The 17,071-nt window shown below is 35.1% G+C and overlaps 1 protein-coding gene across 2 annotated transcripts in view; it reads right to left on the reverse strand.

The window, feature by feature from the left end:
• The window catches only part of PDE4B (phosphodiesterase 4B), a 560,636-nt gene that overhangs the window by 430,304 nt on the left and 113,261 nt on the right, over positions 1-17,071 (reverse strand). For both annotated transcript variants that reach the window (XM_032296712.1, XM_032296711.1), the window contains exons 2-3: positions 14,382-14,494; positions 7,770-8,008 (exon numbers count right to left, since the gene is read on the reverse strand). In XM_032296712.1, the coding sequence (XP_032152603.1) occupies positions 7,770-8,008; positions 14,382-14,423 (281 nt within the window). In that variant the 5' untranslated portion in view covers positions 14,424-14,494. The remainder of the gene's footprint in view (positions 1-7,769; positions 8,009-14,381; positions 14,495-17,071) is intronic.

Consider the following 17,071-nt stretch of genomic DNA (forward strand, 5'->3'; position numbering starts at 1 on the left):
GTACCAAAGAAGAAAAGACACTAAAATAAGATTCAGATTAAACTATTGCAAACTCAGATGCTCCTTTCTGAAAGGGAGATAAAACAGTGAAGACACTAATATCTACTACATAAAATAAGCAAACATTTTACTCAAAGCCAGGAACATTCAGATACTGGGGAAAGATAGTGTCTTCAGGAGCAAAAGTCAAAGAAATAGGTCCTCACTAGGCCCTTAGGAGCACAAACTTAAGAACTATCATCAGAAGCTTCAGTTTAAAAATGTACTAAAGGCCAGGCATGGTGGCTCACGTCTGTAATCCCAGCACTTTAAGAGGCTGAGGCGGGTGGATCAACAAGGTCAGGAGATAGAGACCATCCTGGCTAACACAGTGAAACCCATCTCTACTAAAAAATACAAAAAATTAGCTGGGCATAGTGGCACACACCTATAGTCCCAGATACTCAAGAGGCTGAGACAGAATCGCTTGAACCCAGGAGGCGGAGGTTGTAGTGAGCTGAGACTGCGACACTGCAAAAAAAAAAAAGAATGTACTAAAGCCAATTTTATAGCCAAAATAAGTGTGGAATGAAGGGCCTAAGAGCGCCATAGGAAGTAATTATGAAAGGTTTCTGTAATATTGTTAACAAGGTTATCTCAACAAAACCCTTGCTTTAAAAATAAGGAAAAGTATCATGTTACTTTCTTGACACTACTGAAGAAATACCAAGTTACTAAGGAAGTAACAAGCCAAAGTCTAAGTGGATGTTTCTCACCAAAGGTACATTAATGGACACCAAAGCTGCTTTTGGCCTGAGGATATATACCACACAGAGTAAAAGCTAACATTGGTCTGATAGCCTTGAGGGTCAAGGGGAAACCTTAATCAAAGCCATCCATGCCCACGGTGAGTCATTCAAAAGGAGCCTTCCCAAATTAAACCAGAATTTCAAAGGGCTATGTTCTCACAGCAAAGGTAAAACAGAAGTAAATATACATCCAGGAGACTGCCAGAAGGTTAGCCTCGGTGAGAATCCAAACAGGGCCAGGTGTTCGGGGTGTGGAATCAAAGACAGTGGACCTTAACAGATTATAAACATGTTTCAGCTGGATGACTGAGAAACCCTCTACCCAATCTACCAATGCCCCAATGGCCCTACAGACCTGGTAGAATCATGTGCAAATTCTCCATGGTGAACCTTATTCTGATACCTTAAACTGTGCCTACATATAACGTTTCAATGACAATGAGCAGCACACAATAAATTTTTAAAAATTTAGCACACCTCTTAAACCTATATGTTGAAGAAAATAAATAAGTCAAACGCAGAAGAGTACATATTATGTGATTCTATTACGTAAAGTTCAAAACAGACAACACTAATAGATGTTGTTAAAGTATGGAGGAGGTAGTGATGGGACAGGAGCTCGGCGGGGGGCGGGGGATACACAAGAAGAGCTTCTGAGATGCTAGTAACATTTTCTTGATTTTGCTTCTGGTTTTGTGGTTGTGTCCAAATTGTGAAATTTTATCAACATGCCCTCTTATGATATGCACATTTTTTTGCACACTGATTGTACTTTAATAAAGTTTTTTTCAATAGTAGTAAGGAAATTTTTTTATTTTTAATTCTGGGATACATGTGCAGGGTGTGCAGGTTTGTTACATAGGTAAATGTGTGCCATGGCAGTTTGCTGCATCTACCAACTTGTCACCTAGGTATTAAACCCAGCATGCATTAGCTATTTTTCTTAATAAAGTTTTTTAAAAGCATGACCAATAACCATCAGGAAATACAGATAATAGAAAACAGACTCACTAAAAACTTTAGATACTAAAATTAGCAAAAGGGTAAAATAATTATTCTTGCTCTTTTGAAAGGTTTGAAAATATCTGCAGTGCAATATACAGCCTCTAAACTGATCTCTGATGATCTCCACCTCCTTGTTTATTCCTTTGCAGGATCCCCTCCCTTGTGCATGTGCAAGACCTAACAAACAGAATATACAAAAGTGATGAGATGTCACTTCTAAGATTGTAAAAATACTTTGATGTCTGTCTTGTTCACTCTCTATCGGTCTCTCTTTCTCCAAACACTTGCTCTGGGGAAAGCAAACTAACGTGTTAAAAATAGCCTTTATGTGGCTCTATGAGACCCACGTGGCAAGGAACTGGTATTTCTAGTCAACCAGAGCCAAGAATTGAGCCAGTCAACAACCATGTTGGGAAGGTTGGAAGCAGATCTGCCCACTTTCCACACATGTACATGACTACAGTACTGGCCAATTACTTGATTCTAGCCTTGTGAGCGACTCTCAGTCAGAGGCACACAGCTAAGGCGCGACTGGATTCCCAAGCCATAGAAACTCTTGAGATAAAAAATATTAGTTATTGTAAGCCAGTAAATTTTAGAATTATTTCTTATGCAGTAATAGATAGTGAATACATTCGGGGAAAAGAAAACCACATAACATTTTCTAGTATATTTTTAAACACATGAATACAAACTTTAAAATAAAAAATACAATAATGAAAAGTACCAATATAATAGGTTTAATAACAAATGAGACATAATTTTTTTAAAAATTAGCAAACCGGAAGGCAGATTAGAAACAATTATCAGAATGCAGCGTAGACAGACAAAATTAGAAAAAAATGTGGAATAATTTAAGAGGAATGGAAGATAAAGAAGTAAATTTTTAAAATATATATTTAATCAGAGGTCCAAAAGCTGAGGAAAAAGATTCTCATAGAAAATATTTGAAGAGATAATGATAAAGAATAGCCCAGATCTGATGCGGAAGACATAAATTTACATATTAAAGAGGTCTGGGAAATCCCATATAAGATAAATAAAAGGAAATCCACCCTTAGGCACATCAAAGTTCAACTGCCCAAATCCAGAAACAAAAAAAATTGAAAGTTTATCTATAAGAAAATTAGAGTGATAGCTGATTTCCTAATAGTAACAACAGAAGACAAAAAGCAGGGAAAAAATAGTCTCAAAGTGTTGAAATAAAGTAAAGACATGTTCAGATACACCGAAATAAATTCTAAAGAATTTACTCAGGCAAAAAGGCAAGTAATCCCAGCAGAGGGACTAAGATATGGAGAGGAATTAAAACCAAAAATATTGGTAAATATCTGGGAAAATCCAAATCAAACAGTGAATGCAAAAAATAATGCTAAATATTATTATATGTAATATATAATAATATTGGTAAGATATATATGTATTAGTGGTAAGATATATATGTATAGATAATTATAATACATAAAAACAAACTGTAAAAAGGGAAGGGCTTGAAAGAGTAGTGTTCTAAGATCCTCATCTAAGAAGATTAAAGTTATAGATTAACTATAGATATTCAAAGCCCAGAATTGGCTTATTTTCTAAATTTGGTTATGCAGTAAATTTGGTAGATCAGTAACTATTTAAAAAGTGAAGTCTATCAGGGACTTGGCATTATACTAATGTAATTTATATGGGCCTGAAGAAACCACAGCCTTTACAGCAGAAGATAACTTAGGCTGCAACTGCTTAGGAATCCCTTCCTCTACACCATGCTTCAAGGTCCTGCCAACAAAATGAGAAAAATCAGGACTTAATTTCTCTTAACTTTAGTTTACAAGAGCTGGAAACTTTGAAATCAGATTTTATTTATTTATTTTTGGGGGTAATACTCAAAAGAGCAGTGGTTGCTATTGGGAGAACAGCTTCCCAAAGGTGGTAGTAAGTCAGTCCTGGTATATTCCTGATATCTTTCTGGAAAGAACAGCCACATCCCTGATGTGCCCCTACACTAAAGGTGAAAAGATTTAAAAATTTTTTAATGTTAACGAAGAACATAGTTCTACCACTCTTTGATATGCCTTGCAAGTGTCCAGAATGCACCAGCATCAGATTTCCAGCCTCTTTCTGCCTCCTTACTTGCTATTCCCCAGGGAGAATGAATAATTTAATCTTTGTTGGTGTTTTCAGAAGAAGAAACTGGCCATGTACAATTAAGTGCTTCCCTCTGCTTTCTCACATGAGTAGGATTTCTATAGATCCTCCATGCTACATGTTTTGTAGCAGTAGGCCTTCTACTTATGTGTATATTAGGGGTGAGGGGATCCTGCTCAGATCTAGCATCTATGTAATTATAGGGTTCAGTATTAGGAACCCACTTGCCCACAGACATAAATTACATTGTTTTATCTTTTCTCTTTTTTTTTTTTTGAGATGGATTCTCACTCTGTCACCAGGCTGGAGTGCAGCGGCATGATCTTGGCTTACTGCAACCTCTGCCTCCTGGGTTCAAGCGATTCTCCTGCCTCAGCCTCCAGAGTAGCTGGGACTATGGGCACACGCCACCACACCCAGCTAATTTTTTTTGTATTTTTAGTAGAAACGGGGCTTTACCAATGTTGACCAGAATGGTCTCGATCTCTTGAACTTGTGATCCACCCACCTCAGCCTCCCAAAGTGCTGGGATTGCAGGCTTGAGCCACCTCACCCAGCATAAATTACATTTTTCAATATCAACTTTATCAATGCTGGTATTGATAAAGCAAAAATAACATCTTGCTTTCATATCTGAATCTTTCATCATATTTTCAAGTTGGTTTCAAGAACTCAGGAGATAAAATTCCCCTAAAACCTCCAATAAAAGAAAATGGATAATTTTGGCTACTCAGTCTAAATATAGTAATAAAAATGACAAAAAATAATAACATCAAAATAACCATTAAGAACAAGTGACTGTGCCACATGCATAGCAAACCTTTTCTTAAATTATCCTCGTAACTCTGAAATGTAGGTATTATCATCTCCATTGTTTGTTCATTTGTGTTTTGGACAATGTATTATAGTAGAAACTCATCTAAAAGGCTACAGAATGGAGGTCACCCAATAAAATGGGGCTTGACCCTTTCTCTTTCTTGCTCCATGATAAATAAAACCACTGTTCTTATATTTCAGGCCTTTTGTCTGTAATTATGGCCAGTTTTCTGCAAATAAACATATCATAAAATCTTGTTAATATTTCCATATAAAAGTTTATTTAAAAATTGGGCAATACTTTTCAACAGAACTCAAATTATTGCGCTGTCTTTGATGGCTTGATCTAGAACACATAGTCCCATATTTATGACTTACTTAGCACATCAGCCAGGACCTCAAAGTCAGTTTTTGTCCTTGATAACTGTAAAAGCAATTATGAAATCCTAGAATTATGTCTTAGAGATCTTTACTAGTCGGGATCAGCAAACTCTGGCAGGCCAAATCCAGCCTGCTGCCTGTTTTTGTAAACAAAGTTTTATTGGAACACAGCTACATTTATTTGTTTACACATTGGCTATGGCTCCTTTCACAATATAACAGCAAGGATGAGTAGTTAGGACAGAGACTGTAGAGCTCATAAAACTTAAAATATTTACTATCTGGTCCTTTACAGAAAATATTTGCTCATTGCTGGTCTTGGCATGGAAATTGATTCCATATACTTGGTATTCTAAGTGGTAAGTAAAATTATTTCTCTCATTTAGTCCCCAGCTGTACTTATCTCTATGAACTTTCATCAAGTTGATGGCAATGTTGATAATTTGAACCCAATTTCCTCACTTCTAGTCAAATCATTTTTCAATCAGATTCCTTCACCGGTCTTCAGCTATTAGTATTACAGTGGAAGCTGGATTTTCAAGAGAGGTTTACAAATGCTTTTAGTTGCTTATATTTAAAAAAAATAAATTTAGAGTTGATAACTGCATACACTCATACATTAAAAAGTACCCAGTTAATTGAAATAAAACAAACATATTATGAATGAATTACTAATATGTGGTGCTCACTGACTCTACAATATGAATAATGGCTAAATTTTCTATTTCACCCTAAAATACTGACACCCAGAATGAGGCTACTAATAGTTGCGACAAGGTGTCTAATCTTCAAAGAATCTTTATTGGATAATGATCAAGAGGATAAAAACTAACATTTGCTGATTACCTAACATATGTATTTTACTAAGCAAAGTACCTTAGATTACCTAATTTGATCCTCACAATAGCCTATGAGATAAATATTATTGCCCTCTTTTAAAAATAAAAACACTCAACTAGGAAAAATAAAAAAGCATGCTCCAAATGGCAGAGTCTGTATTTGATACTTCCAAGGAAGGAACAATTCTAAAACTGCCAAAATGTCCTTGAATTAGATGAACTCAAACTTTACAAGGCACTGTACATTGTTTCCTATGTGTTATTCAAAATATCTAACAACAGGTATAGCACCAACACCTATCAAAACCAGACTCCTCTGTGCCAGTCTTCACCTCTTTGTTTTTAGGTTGTGAGGAATTATAGAGGCTTCTGGAGAATACTCTAGGATAGTAGTAGGGGCAATCGGAGAGCTCAGGAAAGCATACATTTACCAACTGGTAAGAAAGCATTTCAATATTTTAACAACTGGTAGAATTGTATCACTGCCAACTTGGTGAAAAACAAATCTGGAAATCTTTAAGACTCCAAATCCGTAATTATACAGAAGCATAATCAAGGCTAATCACATAAGCTGTGTGATTGAGTACCCTAAAAAGGAGCACTATGCCCCCTTTTAATTCTCAATGATTGGCTGACTGTTATATAATGTTAATTCAGCTGAACAGAAGATGTAAGACAGTCCTTCTCAAATTTTTAACCCATTTTCTTTACAATGTTTCAGCATGCTTCTCTATCACACAGATTATCTGATTAAACATTTGATGCTATTAACTGTAACACCTGGAGTTTTAGTGATCTAATAATGCTCAGTGTGTCAGGTAAACATTGACTAAAGGATGCCAAGATGCCGTATATCATTCAAAGAGCACATACTGGGCTACTCATCAGCCCTGGAGAGCTCAGCATGTGGCAGAGGTACATGGCACACCACAAAAGTCATAGATTTTTAATGATTTACTAGAATAACGTTGTGCAATAATTTAATGTTTAGCCTTTTGCCTTGATAAATTATGTAAACAAAAAGTGATTTTTAAAGCAATACATTATTAATTCAAAATCATATCAGAGAATATATTTTTCATTTTCATGATAAATCTCTATGATATGTAAGCCAACCACTCTTGAAAAATATTTTTAAATTATGTAGGTAAACAGAAAAGTGAGAATGTATTAATTATTAAATATATAACAAAACATATTTGAAGCAGTCATGGCACAATAACAATTATAGGATTATATGATTACTTTTCAACACTGGTTTAAAATAGCCTCTTTCACAAATATAGACTCTGAAAAACAGTCCCAGAAACTTTCATAGCACAATTTTCATTGCTCTTTTGATTTATAATGAAGTGTTTTATTTTATAGATAATCACAAACAGATTAATAAAGTGATATGACAATAAAAAGAAGCTAGAGCTAAGTATAGAGTTTGGCAATAAGAATATCACATATGTAACTCATATGTAATGTTTTTCTAAGTTAAAAAATACTGATGCACACTGTATAGCTCTTTTTATAAAGTTACATCGTAAGTAGTAATTTTATTATCCCTTTACATAAATGCAAACGTATCTCATTTCTTCCTCTGTAGTTTTAAATGAAGCATGTTTCTTCTACTCTGAAAAACTAGAAAATATCTCCACTGTTTACAAGACCTTATCTTTGTTCCCAAATTGAAACAAATTCTCAAAATGTCGATCATCTTATATTTCACAGAAAACTGACATTTTAATACCATGAAATTGTATTTGGAGAAATTGGAAAATAAAATTTAGAATTGACATTTGATTTTGAGGCTACTCACCACTCCTGGCTTACAGTTGTAATAGCAATGCTTGGAAGCGTTGTCAAAGGTAGTGTCGTCGGTCTGGAAATACCATCTCCCTCGGGAGTCCTTGCCCTTTCACTCTGTCTTTGAGACAGTGGTGGTAACTGTAAGTTTCCTGAGCAACACCTTCTCCCTCTCCAGAGGTCGATCCCAAGTGTGTTACTGGAAGAACTGTAGGATTTACTCAAGCTACATTCAAAATAATCTTTAACATTCTGGAGGAACCACAGGGAAAGAAAAAAAAAGAAGAGAAAGAAAACGAAATTCAAATGTTAAATGGAGTGAAACAAGAAACTAAAATGATCAAGCTGTCACTTATGATGTCCTGATTATCTCACAATCTAACATTGATGTCAAAAGCTTAAGAGAAAACAGTAGAAGGGGCTGATTCTCAGCTTTTAGAATAAACTTATCAGTTGCATATTCCTAGAGATCTTTAAGCATATAGATAATGTTTACTAGTTGTGGTATGTGGATTGGAGGCTTCCTTCTTTTCTTTCTAGTTTAATTTCTTTTTATAATTTGCTAAAACAATATTTGCTAAAATTAAAAATATATTTTGAAATCAATGTTATTCTGCAAATATGGGAACAAACTATGAAAAAATAAAAAGTTTCTTATTCAGTATTTTATTTTATTTTATGTAATTATTTATTTATTTTTTGAGATGAAGTCTCGCTCTGTCGCCCAGGCTGGAGTGATCTCAGCTCACTGCAACCTCTCCTCCGGGGTTTGAGCGATTCTCCTGCCTCAGCCTCCCAAGGAGCTAGGACTACAGACACACGCCAGCATGCCCAGGTAATTTTTGTATTTTCAGTAGAGATGGGGTTTCACCATGTTGGCCAGGCTGGTCTTGAACACTTGACCTCAGGTGATCTGTCTGCCTCGGCCTCCCAATGTGCTGGGATTACAGACATGAGCTACCACTTCCTAGCAGTTCAGTGTTTTAAATAAAAATATTTTTTTATCTTAGGATAGCTGAATGTTGCTAATTATAGGTGACTGTTACGTTCTTATGGAAGGTCTTCTTACAGTTGGTGATAATTTTTTGGTCAAGTTGTATAAGAACTCAGAATAGTTCAAGTACATGCCCTAATGCTGACATAAATCATATACTTGTGAGAAGACAAAGACATTCTGCTATAATCAATGATACAAGTTATTTATTCTTCTCATATCTTTTAATATAATATATTATATTATTATTGTGACTATGAGTTCTGAGATTGCCGGGAGTAGGAACCCCAAATGAGCCTCTGCCTGGTATACCGATCATCAGCTGAAAGACAGAAAATGTTACAGCCCAGCAATGGCCACTGATAGCAACTTAAGGTTTAAAAGTTACAATTTTCACCATCCACACTTATCTAGCAGGGAATAACGAAGTCCTAGCATCAAGCTAAAATTTCTCACCTGAAAATTACACTGTGGCCCTAAAAACAGGTACTTCCCGCTAGCCCTTCAGACTAGAGTTAGGAGATCCTGAGACTAGACCTCCAAAAGTTTAAAGAAAATTATTTACCCTTCACTCCTCCATCCCACAGCCTCTATCCTAGTTCATACAAGAATAATTAACTCAGGTTTAAGTAACTAGCTGGGCTAATTCAACAAACATTTGACATACATCTATTATTATTTTGCACAGTACTATTTAAGAAGGATACAACAGCAAAAAGTGGAATAGTATCTTTTCTCATAGAATACAGAATCTAGTGATTTATACTTATCTGATCCATGCAAGACATATTTGGATAATAGAAACCTGGGCAAAAACAGACTTGACAATTTTCAGGAGCCTCACCCTCCGTGCCAGAAAATGGAATATTATTATATTTTCTTGTGCTTGACTTATAGTTTTCAAATACTACTTATTTGAATTTCAGTAGAACCATAATTCAGTATCAGGAACAAGACAACAATTTAAAATTTTTCAGAGTTTGCAACATTCTGGAATGCATCAGTGTTTCACTGTTTAGTAACTAGTTATTACATTAAATCCATTGTAGGCCTAGCACTTACTGCATGGGTGTGTGTGTGTGTGTGTGTGTGTGTGTGTGTGTGTGTGTGTGTGTGTCTGTGTGTAGAGACTGAAAGGAAACACTAATATATATGTTTATTTTTTAAAGACTTACAAACTAGTTTAGGAGACAAAATATATAAAACCTTTTTGAAGAGATTTAAGAACAAACTGAAGGCTGGAAATTCTAGCTGTAAATCAGACTAGTTCCGAAGATGCACGTAAGGAAAGCACTGTTTATCTGGAAAGCAAAATCTTGTCTGACTGATCTCCTACACTTGACTATATACTTTACCTCTCATATAAGAAACACTGTACCCAAGAACAGAAATAAGGATATCATGTAGCTAAACCACCAACCAGCCTAGCCTCCTAATATGATTACTAGATATTTTTCTCCTTTAAAAAAAAAAAAGAACTGTTACCAACCAGGTTTAATTGTAGTAAGCGACCTCAATGGGTACTTATTTGGTACTTGTTATTTGAAAAATAACAAAGTCATGCCTATCACAAAGTATCTCCCACACTAACTTGCAAACTAGCTTGAATTTTCAAATTTGAAGTCATTAAGTTAAAAAGATTTGTTCCAGAAGACCTCAGTTAACATTAAATGCATTTCCACAAAGTAAGAACATGATGGAATAGCTTTCAAAAATTAAAATCAAGATGAAAACTTAATATTGTTTTACAAACACTAATTAACTCATGCAGATTTATTCATAATTAATGACACCCTATAATTCATACCCATAATTTATATACCACTACTTTAAAATTACTAAAAACCTCAAAGTAAAATTTAATTTAGTCAATTCTCAATTACTGATTTGTGATCTTGAACTTCTTTTTCTAGATTTTCAAAGATTTTAGGGAAAGAAACATTAATTTGAATGTTACCTCTGGAAATTGCAACTTTTAAAATGCATCATACTTTCCAAAATTCACCTGAAATATGAACAATCCCTAAGGAAACAATCCAGTTTTGGATTATCCTCATGTTTCTGAATAACTGTTTGTTTAAAAGTCAATATTCTTGCCAATAAAATTTCAAAAGGTTGTCACAAAGAAAAAGGTAATGTGAAATACTGCACCTAAGTATAAGTTTGCAGAGAGGAGTGAGCTCTTTGTCATATCCCCATATCAAAACCAAGCAAGTTGGAACCATTGAAATGTCCAGATGAGAAATACTGGTGCTTAAGCAGCCAAGGTTTTGTTGCTGTTATTTCTCTTTTACTTTGTCTTGATTTCAGTCATTTTTGAAGCTTTCTCTACTTTTCGAATTCTTCTGGTTAGAGTGAGAAAATGGAATAAGGTATTTTTAAGGTTTCCTACTGTGCTTTGGTACACATTCAATTTGGACCACAGGATAGAATGTTTCAAGCCTTATGAAATCAGAAATCAAAATTATGGAAAGCAGCAAATGAAACTTGAGTCCCCATCGAGGCTAAATGTCATGATACTCCATGAGACAATAATAAAAGTAATTTTTTCTTTGAAAAATGTGATTTTATTGTAGACAGTCACCATCAATTACAAGACTAGTTTGTTGGAGGTAATTATTATTGCTCTTACTGCCTATTTTCCCTTCTTTGAAACAATCTTCTAATATACTTGTGTATATAATTTCTGTGATTAGAAATGCAAAATTATAACTGGAATATTTGTCCTTGGGTTATAATACTATATATAGACCATATATATACATGTAATGTAAAATATATGATATATACAAATATACTAAACTATACTAGAGTATACTCATATATATACTATAGTGTGTGTGTGTGTGTGTGTATACATATATATATATGTACATATATATTAGCTATTCTCTTTCTCCTTCTTTTTCTCATTTATATGCTTATCTCTTGATACATCTCACCTATTTTCTCCTTTTCAGCTTTTCCCTAAACCTGTAACTTCCTTCTCTATCAACTATCTTGTAATCCCTTTAGTCATAATTAATTGCTTGTGTTTAGTACTTCAATAGCACTTAATTTATCTCTCACTTCTGGAACGTATTTTTCAAATCCAAAGCATTAAATGCATACTGTTCCTATACATACATTGCATTAAGCCTCCTATTAAATTTATTTATGTACCACAAGTATATAAAGACAGGAGACATAGCACATTCATGTATTTCCACAGACCCAAACATAGTGCCTTGCATACAAACAAAGGCCTCTGCATTCAGAATCTTCTTTCCCCATATCTTCACAGGGCTCAGTCCCTCACTGCTTGCATGTCATCTCTGCCAGTATGTCATCTCTTCACATTGCCCTCCCATAAATACCCTATTCTCACCAACCAATCATTGTTTGCACCCCTGACCAAGTTCATTTTTCTGTATAGCTTTTATCATGGCTTGGATTATTTTATAATTTATGAATTTATTTCTGTCCTCCCTTCTGGAATATAAACTCCAAGGGGACAAGGACATTGTGTTATTTCTTGCTGAATCTCTAGAAGCTAGAACAGTGTTTAGTATACAATAGGTATTATATTAATAATTAGGTATATATTTAAAACACTGAATAAAATTTGCTAAGTTGAAATAAGTAAGAATATAATAACATATGTCTGTCTTAAGGGTGAAAACTTACTTCAAGGGCATGGTATATAAAATATAAAATCTGCCATGTTGCTTTTGTGAAGGAAGTGATTCTATGTGAAATATTCAATGCATCTTCACTCTACTTGAAAGATTCAGTTACACAATGAAAATTTCTAGGTCAGCACTGTCCACTAGAAACAAAGGGCAAGCCACAAATGAGAGCCAAATGTATAATGTTAAATTTTCTAGTACTACATTAAAAAAGTAAAAAGAAACAGGTAAAAAGTATTTTAATACCATATTTAACATAGCCTTGCATATGCAAAATATGACCATTGCAACATGTAATATTATAAAAAATTATTAATGCAATGTTTTGTATTTTACTGTATATTCAAAATCCAAGATCTATTTCATGCCTACAGCAAAATTCCATTAAGATTAATGCTTAATAGTCACATGTGGCTAGTGGCTACCATAGTAGACAGAGTAAATCTAGGTAATATTTATCCAGTAGGGTGGGGTTAATGTTCATATTCATTGCATGTTCATATTCATTGCAGGCAACATTCCTCTCCTGAATATGGCCACCATTCCCTCATGGAGGATCAGGATTATTATCCTGGATGCAATGATAAAGAACTAATTGTTTTTCCATCTTTTATAGATGGAATGCATTGCTCAGTGTTATTCTTCCAAAAAGCAAAATACTGGAGCACACAGTATACAAATAGTATTAAGGGACAATCCCAAGCTTTTTTTTTTTTTTTTTAAGAAAAAAAAGTTTTCTAAATTCCAGAAGTTTTCTTTTAGATATCCTGAGCAAACTTGTTACTGAGAACTTAGACTGTAACTTAAGGGAAATGCCCTTCTGGTCCAGGAGCTCGGAAGGGAAGAAAAAAAAAGAAGTAAATGCTGCCACAAGTGACAGAACAGAACACATTAACTATGTTCTTTGACACAAAAGATAGAAATGGCAATGGAAAAGAAGAGTATTTTAAAAGCAAGAACCTAAATAGCATACCTGTCTCTCTCTCTGCACTGTGGGTCTTACAGAAACACAGAAGGAAGCTGAGAATTAGTTCTAACATTCCTGCCAAAGACTTTGCCAAAGACTTTGCATGAGGCAAAGGGACCACAGGGTTCATGGGGTGAGCATCTATGAAACAGGAGCTTAACAAGATGGGTTATTACAGAAAGCAAGGAAAATTAACTTGTTTTTCATCTTCCCTCCCTTCCTTCCTTTCACATATCTGATCAGTGGATCATAATTTTTAGCTCAATTACAAACAGTAATTGGGTAAAGACAAGAAAATTAAAGACACACTAATGGAGGACTGGTTAATTGAAAGCAAAGAGATAATTAAGATCAAGATCCAAAGCTATAAAAGATAGCTTACAGACTTCTTCAGATGATTTAGATCAGAGTTTTTCAAATAAAGTACATGTCTATTTACCCTGGTATCCCGTTAGAATATAGTCTGATTTGTAGGCCTGAGGTGTGGCCTGAGATTCTGCATTCTCAATAAACACCCAGGTAATGTAAATGCTGCTGATCCAAGGACCACACTTGAGTAGCAAAGTCCCAGGGGATATGTATATCACAAGCTTCTTAGGAGTAGTCATCAAAGACGCCACCATAGGAAGTGACTTTCAAGGGTTAGCCATACATGGGTGAAAGTGCAAAAGAAAGTTATCAGAGAACTGATAATGCAAACAGTGTGGAAAGCGGAATTATCTGAGGGTGAGGATATGGACACAGACTAGAGATTGGTGGTTCTGTGATTGAAAACCATAACAGTGAAACTCAGCCCATCACCAAGATGCAAAGAGGGCATCATTCCTGCTGTCCAACTCACAGAATGCCAGGTCCAGCGGCTAGCTATTCCCATGTCATAAAAACACCTAGTTACAGAGTGGTGTGTTAAACACTCCCATCTGCCCTTTGAATAGAATTATCCAGTCACTTCTTTATTGAACAAAGCATACATGATCAGGACCTTTTGGAACTTACATCATCAGCTGTCACTGTCATCACACTCCTGCTTTTCTTCATTATAGAGGTGGAAAATATCCCCTCTTAGGATGTCTGTTATTCAGTGCAGATTTGCTGACACTTTTTAATACCTACAGAAGAAAAAAACACAAAAAACAGCTTTGCTGACACTTTTTAATACTTACAGAAGAAAAAAAACACACACAAAAAGAACAGTTCTGTGTCCTTGAAGAAAATAAACTGACAGAAGAGCAGAAGATCAAACACCGCATGTTCTCACTCATAGGCGGGTGTTGAACAATGAGAACACATGGACACAGGGAGGGGAGCACTACACACTGGGGTCAGTTGGGGGGAAACTGGGGAGGGACGGTGTGGGGTGGGGAGCTGGGGAGAGATAGCAAGGGGAGAGATGCCAAATGTAGGTGATGGGGAGGAAGGCAGCAAATCACACTGCCACGTGTGTTCCTATGCAACAATCTTGCATGTTCTTCACATGTACCCCAAAACCTAAAATGCAATAAAATAAATGGGAAAAAAAAAGAAAAATATGTGGCATACTCTCTAAAGTAACATTTGATATACAATGTACATGCAAAAGCAAACATCATAATTTACCAAGTCAATTAAATTTGACATGTTGAGAAAAGAGTTTCACAAAATATAAATATAAAAAATCCAAGAAATTGGTACAACACTGGGAGAAGAGAATAAGAATAATGAGTAACAATTGGGCTCCCAAATAATCAATGATAATGAAAAATATAAAAATAATATGCATTTTACACAAATGTTTTATACTTTACAAAGTACGTTCCCATAAAATATTTTATGTTTATAACAGTTTGTAAGATTATTTTCATCATTTTTTTAATAAAGGAACAGAGGGCCAGAACAAATTATTTGGCCAAGGTAACACAGCTAAAATATGACGAGTTCAGAATGTAAAGAATATGGCTCCTTTATACTGTCAAAAAAAAAAAAGTAAAGAAAAATAAACCAATACAAAATACATACATTAAAAAAAAACCTTAATCTTAATTTTTACCACTAGTTTAAACTTCTCATACGTCTAGTACATAAACTAGTAGGCAAGTATTTATCATAGAAAATTCCAGCAACCAGTAGGTAGAGCTTGAATTTCCTGGTTTAAGTCAAACAAATCTAGCCATTTTGAGATACAGATGCTGGAGTTCATGACATTTGCTTTGTGTAGATCATTGGAAGTCACTGTAAAAACAAAGAACGTCAATAACACCACCAAAATTTAAGGATGCACTCTGTTTGTGCAAACCAAAGGAAAAGTAGTCACTGGTTTTTGAAGACTCAAAGGAAGAGGGTAAGAGTGGGGGCAAAAGGTGAAATAGTATCTCTTGGGTACCATGTTCACTATTTTGGTGATGGATTCACTGAAAGCCCAAATCTGAGCATTACCCAATATATCCATTTAACAAACCTGCACATATACCCCCTACATCTAAAATAAATTAAAAAAAAATAAAATTGTCATACAATGGACTACAAGACAATGCAAAGAATTCTGTGTTTGCAGAATTTAACCGAAAAACATGTAGTATAAAAAATACAAAATCCAAGAAGTATTAGTCCATATGACAGTTTCACAATGTCTCAGTACCAAAAATGTACTGTACTGTTGCTGAGCTCAAAGACTCCTATATATTTTTTCACTGTGTCCATTTAAACCTTAATGCATGCCTTATTAAAAAAAAAAAAAAAAAGTCTGCTTCTGACCTGGCGCGGTAGCTCATGCCTGTAATCCCAACACTTTGGGAGGCCAAGGCAGGCAGGCCACCTGAGGTCAGGAGTTCGAGACCAGCTGCCCAACATGGTGAAATCCCATCTCTACTAAAAATACAAACATTGGCCAGGCATGCTGGTGGGCTCCTGTAATCCCAGGTACTCCGAAGGCTGAAACAGGAGAATCACTTGAACCCGGGAGGCAGAGGTTGCAGTGAGCTGAGATATTGCCACTGCACTCCAGCCTGGGCAACAAAGAGTGAAACTCTGTCTCAAAAAAAAAAAAAAAAAAAGTCTGGTTTTCTAACATGAAGATATATATAGAATAAGAGAGCATGATGAAATTGTAGCTATGTGACTAGGAATACTAAGTAGTGACATTGTACGATCACCCAGGAAACCAGGGTTGAATTTCTAACACATAATTTGACTATATTATGCAGGAGCTGGCAGTGAAACTGACAAAGTAGATAAGAGAATGGGGGAAGGGAGAAATTTTGCCTTTATAAGTGCTCCAGGGAGAGTACCTAACGGGCTTTTCAGGTATTTGATTCAATATGCCAAGAAAAAGAATTTCCTCAGCATACACCAAACTACGGTGCTCCTCTAATGCTGACCAAACAGCAGTAGGCAGAATTTTAAGGCTTTTACTCAAAGGCTGCTTGAAACCCAGCAAAAGTAGACATGTAACAGAGATATCTTACCAGGGTTATAGTCAATATTAAGGGCCTCTATAAGTATGGTTAAACTTGAAAAAAAGTTCAAACTCCTAAATATAAGAAAAACAAGATTTAAATTTGTTTTAAATGCTGGTTATAAAACTATATACTCAATGATTATAACTGTAAAGTTGTGAGCATATAAAAAATATAAAGATGCTATGTGAAATGATGATGATGGAATAATGATAATAATAAAATAAGGGTTATAGAAGGTTTCTAAGTAAGTTG

The sequence above is a fragment of the Sapajus apella genome, unplaced genomic scaffold, assembly GCF_009761245.1.
Source record: "Sapajus apella isolate SASKATOON/1434 unplaced genomic scaffold, GSC_monkey_1.0 scaffold36, whole genome shotgun sequence".
Taxonomy (NCBI): domain Eukaryota; kingdom Metazoa; phylum Chordata; class Mammalia; order Primates; family Cebidae; genus Sapajus; species Sapajus apella.